The 8,047-nt window shown below is 42.9% G+C and overlaps 1 protein-coding gene across 1 annotated transcript; it reads left to right on the top strand.

Moving 5' to 3' along the window:
* Positions 1-5,957: 5,957 nt before the first annotated feature.
* On the top strand, positions 5,958-7,676 carry LOC146383244 (E3 ubiquitin-protein ligase TRIM21-like). The gene has a single exon (XM_084934490.1). The coding sequence runs from the start codon at positions 5,958-5,960 to the stop codon at positions 7,614-7,616; it is 1,659 nt and encodes a 552-aa protein (XP_084790616.1). The 3' UTR covers positions 7,617-7,676.
* Positions 7,677-8,047: the final 371 nt, after the last annotated feature.

Below are 8,047 nucleotides of genomic sequence, written 5' to 3'. Positions count from 1 at the left end.
ACCACACATGCAAAGCTTTCTTCCACACATGCTGTCATCATGGAGCTGTTTGAAAATCATTTAAAATGTCTCTGTGTGAAGATTAATTTTAAACAGTCATGTTTGCCTGTACATGCCCTTTCCTGCTGCCATTATCTCTTCCTCTTCCATTTAGAAGAAACAACAGCAGCTCTGGTGCGTTGTGACAAATGATTCCACCTATAGAGACACACACACACCGCTGCTCATTTAGCTGTACAGCTTTTTCAAAGTAGCGGCAATTATCAGCCGCCTAACCGGCAAGTTAATTATGCAGGCATCTCTCCTTTTGTGGTGTTCTGAGGTAAATAAGGTGGGGGAGGAGGAGGGGAGGAGGGGGAGGGCGTTTGAAGGGAAAATGTCACCTGTTAACTGAACAATTGCTACAGGCTGCATTATCAGAGGTGACGGATTAAGCAACTTTATCTGGCAGCCTCCTGCACGGACGTCAGCGTGTCTGCAGCCTCAAGCCACCGGCCACGAACATGGGAACTGAAACAGAAGACTGATCGACTAAAAGACGTTGCAGCACAGACTAAAAGCTGTAAAATACCACTGAGAGCAGGCGACGCCTCATTCAGACACGCTCTTTATCTCCGATGCCTGCAGCAGCCACACTGAGGCCAGGTTAAGTCTCCGAGCTTTCAACCCTCCAGCAACAGCTTCAAACACAATGACCACAAAAATAGCAATAAACAATTATGTTAACTAAACACCTCCAAAAATGTATATTGTGAATTAAAAAATGCAAAATGACAACAAAATCAGCTCAACATGATTAAAAGCAGTCAAACTTGGACCTGTGAGTGAAACAAAGAGGGAGCTGCAGTGCTGTATAAACTTTGTGTAAACCTGCATACAGTGGTTTTTATTATTTACTCTCAGCCTGTAACCTTCATGGAGGAGGTTCAGTTTCAGCTAGGTGACCCTAATAAACAGGAAACTGGGGCCATATCGCACACAGGTGTGTCAGTCGTACTTCGAAGCTGTAAACACGAAACTGATTTTAGAAGATGATGTCCAGCTCATCACGGCTCTACCGTCTTCCTTTCCTCCCTCCCTCCCTTCATCTTTCTAACTCTGCCTCACACACACACACACACACACACACACACACACACATGCTCTTGCAGGCTGTGTCCTTGAATGCTAAAAGCCAGAAATAGACCAGTCAAATCAGACACCAGGCTGCCTGGAGGTAGGAGATGGGAAAGTCAACCAAACTTAAACTTCCTATTCCGGCCTGAACTGGCCTGGTAGAGGAACGCCAGCTCACCTGGCACAGACAGAAATAAGCAGATAAACAGTGTGCAGGAGATGGAGCCCAGTATCTCAAAATAGGATCAAATTTGAACCATCAGCTTCACCTTGAAGCTTCGCTCTGAACAAGAACTCAGGGAAAACTTTGCACAGTCATCCTCACAGCCGGGCCTCACACACCATGGCCAAGTCCTAGATACGAGCCTACCACAGCCAGATCTTTTGTTAAGCTCTGTTGAGCCAACCATTTCTTTAACGCTAACCAGTAACTAGTTAACGTTAACTTCATGAACTTCTTCACAAATAAAGTTTTGACCATTACTGAAAAAATGATTCAGAATCATCTCACAGACGTAACATTATCTACAGCTAGTTTCAGTACCATGGATATTTATTTAGAGTTTTTTCTCCAATTGATCTTTCTGAGTTAGCTTCAGTCATTACTTTCTCCAAACCATCAATGTATCTTTTAGAGCCCATTCTTACAAGACTGCTCAAAGAAGTCCTGCCATTAATTAATGCTTCAATCTTAAATATGATTAACCTATGTCTTCATGCATGCTCAATCATCCAGGTAAGTAAATTCCAAAAAGTTGATTCTGTTTATCTGAACATTGCATCAATATGCAAATTGACAATTTGCATATTAATTTGCATATCTGCCAGCCCATTGTTCATTCAGTGGTGCTAGTTTCAGTCATTGTGCAAATGTACTGTTTATATTGTTGGGGAAATCTGCAGTCAGCTGAGACTGAAGAATCACTTGGATGAGTGATGAAACGTTTCTTCCACTGAAAACGCTATGTCCAGATGAACAGAGTCAACCTTTTGGGATGATCAACCTATCTCTAATAATCGGCTATGTACCACAGGCCATCAAGCTGGCAGTAGTTAAACCATTCATATTCAATTTAAAGCATCATTTCAGCTCAGAAGAAACATCTGTCAGCTTCAGTGTCCACCAGAAGCTCTCAGTCTGCTGTGGAAAAAGGAAATTCAGGTGAGTTTCTTCTGATCACCTGAGGCCTTCATTACTGTGTGAACTTTACCCACACACCACTCTTCACTCCTCCCACCTGCTGCATAAAGTCACTGAGTATAAATTCCTGTAAAGGCAGAGGCAGCAAACACAGACACATAGCTGCAGATAGAGGCGGAGCAACAACTGAAAGACGAGAAGTTCAACGTCATTCTCCAGAAGTGAAAGTGTGAGAGAGCAGCAGCAGAGCTGCAGTTGAGTCCTGTTTGTCTCTAAAATAAGACTCACTGGAGTCCATCGGGTTTTTCTCAGCAACAGTGGTGAGTGCAGCTGAGTCTAAATAAATATCAACAAAAGTAGCTGTACATGACGTTACATCTGTTAGATAATTATGAGTATTTTTTTTCTCTAATGGTTAAAAAAAAAGTTGTGATGAAGTTCATGAACTCATTACTAGTTAACGTTAAAGGAATGCTTGGCTCAACAGAGCTCTGACTTTTCGTCAGCCTGGCTACAGTGCTGAAGAGAAACCTAGGGTTGTTCTTATTTTCTTCAATCATTAATGAATAGTAAGATGTTCTAGCTTTACGTGGGGCTTTCTTATAGAGCAACAAACTATTTCTCCAGGCTAAATCATGATCTTTTAATTTGTGACACGCCATTTCCTCTCCATCTTACGAGTTATCTGCTTTAAGCTACATGTTTGAGAATTATACCAAGCAGTCAGGTACTTCTGATTTGAGGCCTTAGTTTTCACCGGAGCTACAGTATCCAGAGTCATACGTAGTGAGGAGGTAAAGTTATTAACAAGATAATCGACCTCTGTTGGAGTAGCGTTCAGGTAGCTGCTCTGCTCTATGTTGGTACAGGGCATTGAAGAAGATAACAGTGGGTGAATTATATTCTTAAACTTAGAGCACTTTCAGAACGACATGCACTGTGATGAAATCTACTCCCCACTGCTGTGTAGTCAATTATTGTAAATTTAAATGTTACTGGGAAATGATCAGACTAAATACAGTGTGTTTGTTACTGAGTGAGTAGAGCTTGTTAGCAGAGCTATTCTTCTGTAATATCAGTAAATCAGTGAATCTCAGAATTTTTATTTTATTTTATTTTATTATCATGAACAATAAAAACAGGAACAGGAAATTAAATGTAAGTTAAATAAGGGTTACATCAACAAAACCTCATTCATGAACTGCTGATCAAATTCAGGATCCCAGACAAAGAGCTAATTCCTGTGCTGCCATGATTAGGGCCTCTGTGCTGTCTTTCAGTCCAGCTTTGACCAGTCACTGGTAAGATTTCTGGATGTCAGCCACTTCCTCTGTCTGCCAGTGGTACATATTGTCCAGGAGCCTCCATGATGGTGGCTCCTCTTGCTTCTCTTCTTTCTTTGGTTTCTGCTACCTGAGGTATTTATTAAGCACATGGTCAGTTGTGCTTTGTAAATAACGAAGCACAACTGTGGATGTTTGTTGTCTCATCCTGGACCATGTTACTGACACTCACTAGTCCCCACCCTCCTTCCTTATGCTTAGTGTAAAGTCCCAGGGTGCTGGATTTGGGGTGAAACCCTCAATGCAATGTCAGGAGCTTCCTTGTCTTGATGTCAGTGACATCCATCTCCTCCTTTGGCCAACTTGCCGTGGTTTAGATACGCCCTGCCGTATCTAAACCATGGCAGGGCGTAGGCGTTGATTGCCCAGGTCTTGTTCTTACCACTCAACTGACTCCTCAGCGCTTGCCTGATCCTCTGCAGGTATTTGGTGGTTGCGGCTTTCCTAGTGTCCTCTTCATAGTTCCCATTTGTCTGTGGGATTCCCAGGTACTTGTAGCTGTCCTCAGTGTCTGCAGTGTTACCTTCTTGTGCGATCTCCTCAGTTCTGACTATATTCCCTCTCTGTTTTTTACCATGCAACTACACTTCTGTAGTCTGAATGACATTCCAGTGAATCGATGTCTCGATCGGTCTTGGCACACAGCTTGATGTCATCCATGTAAAGATGGCTGGTGATTTCTCCAATTCACAGTCGGTATCCGTATGCAGTCTTGTTAATGATCTCACTGAGTGTCATGGCTGTGCTGTGTGGCAGGTAGGATGTAGGACCCAAACGCAGGACTCAATTTAAATGAAAATGGCAGCTTTATTACTGGACATAATACTACATTTATACAGAAAACAAAACAGAAAACAAAAAACTAGAAATAAAAAACATAAAAATAAAACTAAAGAACTAGGAAACTAAGGAACTAAACTGGGAAACAGAGGACTAGGAAACGGAGGAAACACACAGCAAAGATGGTGTACGACGCGACAACAGACAGAGGAAAACACAGGGCTTACATACACCAGGGAGTGAAGAGGGAATGGGAAAGAGGAGGAAAACACAGCTGGGACTAATCTGACATAAAGAGACAAAGGGGAAGCAAATCTCAAAATACTGAACACAGGATATGAAACTATCAATGTAAAAAAGAAAAGCAAGATAGGGAAAAACAGAGCAAACATGGAGCACAGAGACAAGAGTAGAAACTGCAACATCGAGATACGACTGACTGTGGAGACACAGGGAACATAGAGACATGAAACGTCTGACATGGGAAAGGCACAGAGTAGACATGGGAAATACATGGTGGTGATGTGTACATGGTGATGTGTGCTACTGACTTTAAGTTGGCCTCTAGTGTTGTGCGCCACGTCCCCATTGAGTTCCTGATGAAGGCTCTAAGGGTCCTGTTGATCTTGTAAAGTTCTAGGCAAAAAGGCTCTTAGGAAAATAAAGTGTCACAGTACTGGATCTGTGACCCAGTGGCTTGTGTATTTTAGTTTTATTTCGTTGTTTATTGTATTTTTCACCATGTTTCCTGTTTTATTTTGAAGGAGTCTTGTGTTCTTTGTTCATTGTATTAAGTTTCACTTCCCCTGTCCCGTCATTAGGTTCATGTCAGTCAGCTGTTTCCCCATGTGTTTTCACTCCCCCTAATCACCCTTGTGTGTATTTAGTCAGGTCACACACATGATTACTCTCCGTCATTGTCACTGCCACTTTACTTCATTTTTAGTCCAGTTACTATGATCTCATTCATTCAGTAGTATTGCTCAAACTCCACAATGTCCAGTGCCATATTCCTCCTGTTCTTTTCTGTGTTGTGAAGTCTCAAGGCTTTACTTCCTCCACCAAGCTTATTATTGCGTCCTGTCATTCTCTAATAACACAAACCTCCATGGTCAGAATGCCAAGAGATTTTTTTTAATGTCATCATTGAGTATTCTGTTTTGTTTATATGCCAGTTAGTGATGTACCACTTTGGTAGAGTCCTCAGTCTTAGCAAGTAGCACTGTATCTGGATCAGGCTAGGCACTGTCGTCACCAGGAGTCACTAGCTGTGAGCGGAGAAACCCTTCCAACAACTTCCTAATAAACGGCTGACTGTTTTTATTTATATACTCGTTTTGTGTTACTGTACAGCTCTGTTGTGTGTCATCTTTCATCGGTCCTTCCTGACGTTTTCATAAACTCACTGAATTGATCCCAGTTGTGTCAGTCATTTCTTCTCAGAAGCACCACAGAGCACAATTTGTGTGTGTGTGTGTGTGTGTGTGTGTGTGTGTGTGTGTGTGTGTGTGTGTGTGTGTGTGTGTGTGAATTTAATATAAAATGTGTTTCTTTTCTTTCTCCGTCAGAGTGCAGACATGTCTGCTGTGAGCAATCTACGATCTGAAGATCAGTTTCTGTGCTGCATCTGTCTGGATGTGTTCACTGATCCAGTCAGTATACCATGTGGACACAACTTCTGCAAAAACTGCATCACTCAGCACTGGGACATGAATGCCATGTGTCAGTGTCCTATGTGTAAAGAGACTTTCTACACTAGACCTCAGCTGAGGGTCAACACTTTGCTCTCTGAGGTGGTCGCTCAGTTCAGACGTGAAGTTCAGCAGAAATCCAGCAGCAGTAGCTCAGAGCAACAAGCTGCCAAACCAGGAGAAGTTCCCTGTGACATCTGCACTGGAACCAGACTGAAGGCCCTGAAGTCCTGCCTGGTGTGTCAGGAGTCCTACTGTCAGACTCACCTGGAGCCTCATCTGACAAAGAAAGGTCTGAAAAGACATCAGCTGATTGATGCTGTGGAGAACCTGGAGGGCAGAATGTGTAAGAAGCACGATAAACCTCTGGAGCTGTTCTGTAAGACTGACCACACATGTGTCTGCATGCTCTGCTCTGCTTTAGACCACAAGAACCACGAGTTTGTTCCTCTGAAGGACGAATATGAAGGAAAGAAGGCAGAGCTGGAGAAGACAGAGGCTGAAATTCAGCAGATGATCCAGAAGAGACGACTGAAGATTCAGCAGATCAAAGAGTCAGTGAAGATGAGTAAAGGTGCTGCAGACAGACAGAAAGCAGAAGGTGTTCAGGTCTTCACTGCTCTAAAGAAGTCTGTCGATAGAGGCCTGAAGGAGCTCATAAAGGAGATTGAAGACAAACAGGAAACAAAAGAGAAACAGGCTGAAGGTCTGATCAAAGATCTGGAACAGGAAATCTCTGAACTGAAGAAGAGAAGATCTGAGGTGGAGCAGCTCTCATGCTCTGAAGACCACCTCCACCTACTCCAAAGCTTCTCGTCCCTGAAAGCTGCTCCACCCACCAAGGACTGGAGAGGAGTCAGCATCCGTCCACCATCATATGAGGGGACTGTGGTGAGAGCTGTGGCTCAGCTGGAGGAGACGCTCAGGAAACTCATGAAGAAGAAGCTGTTTGAGGCTGAGCTGAAGAGGGTCCAGCAGTATGCAGTGGATGTGACTCTGGATCCGGATACGGCAAATTCTAAACTCATCCTGTCTGATGATGAAAAACAAGTGCACTGTGGTGATGTGAGGAAGAAACTTCCTGACAACCCAGAGAGATTTTCTCCATGCCCTAATGTTTTAGGAAAGCAGAGTTTCTCTTCAGGCAGATTTTACTTTGAGGTTCAGGTTAAAGGAAAAACTGACTGGGATTTAGGAGTGGCCAGAGAATCGATCAACAGGAAGGGAAAAATCGAACTGACTCCTCAGGATGGTTTCTGGACTGTGTGGCTGAGAAATGGAAATGAATACAGAGCTCTTGCTGGTCCTTCAGTCCCCCTCTGTCTTCAGTCTGGCCCTGAGATGGTGGGGGTGTTTGTGGATTATGAGGAGGGTCTGGTCTCCTTTTATGATGTAGGTGCTGCAGGTCTTATCCACTCCTTTACTGGCTGCTCCTTCATTCACAAACTCCACCCATTCTTCTGTCCCTGTAAGAATGATGGTGGTAAAAACTCTGCACCTCTGATCATCTGTCCTGTCAATCAAACTGAGTCGATCAACGACTGATTTTATTTGATGAACTGATTGATTTTTATTGAAGGGAACAAATAAGCATATTCAATGTAAATATTCTACAGTCTCCATGTTTTCTATAGTATCTGTTTATTCGGGACTCCGATTCACACTTAGATTTGATTTTCATGGAATTTGATGTAAACAGAAGAAACGTTAAATCAGCAAATGCTCCCACTAATGGAGACTTGAAATGAAGACCAAATATCAGTGAATAAATGTCAAAAAGCTTCATTTCAAAATAAAGTTTGTTAAATGCTGGTTGATTAATGGATGATTAATAACAACAACAAATAAAATCTTTCCAGTGTATGCCGGGCCGGATGTGGCCCGCGGGCCTTGAGTTTGACACATGTGGTTTAGGGTGAGAAACTGCATTCCAATTCCACAGCTGATCTAATGTCCATCACTGGTCCCCACATCTA

This window comes from Perissodus microlepis, chromosome 7, assembly GCF_051167445.1.
Source record: "Perissodus microlepis isolate ML-2025 ecotype Zambia chromosome 7, ASM5116744v1, whole genome shotgun sequence".
NCBI lineage: Eukaryota > Metazoa > Chordata > Actinopteri > Cichliformes > Cichlidae > Perissodus > Perissodus microlepis.
This window is presented reverse-complemented; position numbering and strand designations above follow the sequence as displayed.

Coding starts and splice junctions, on each gene's coding strand:
- LOC146383244 (XM_084934490.1), top strand. CDS start 5,958: ATGTCTGCTGTGAGCAATCTACGATCTGAAGATCAGTTTCTGTGCTGC.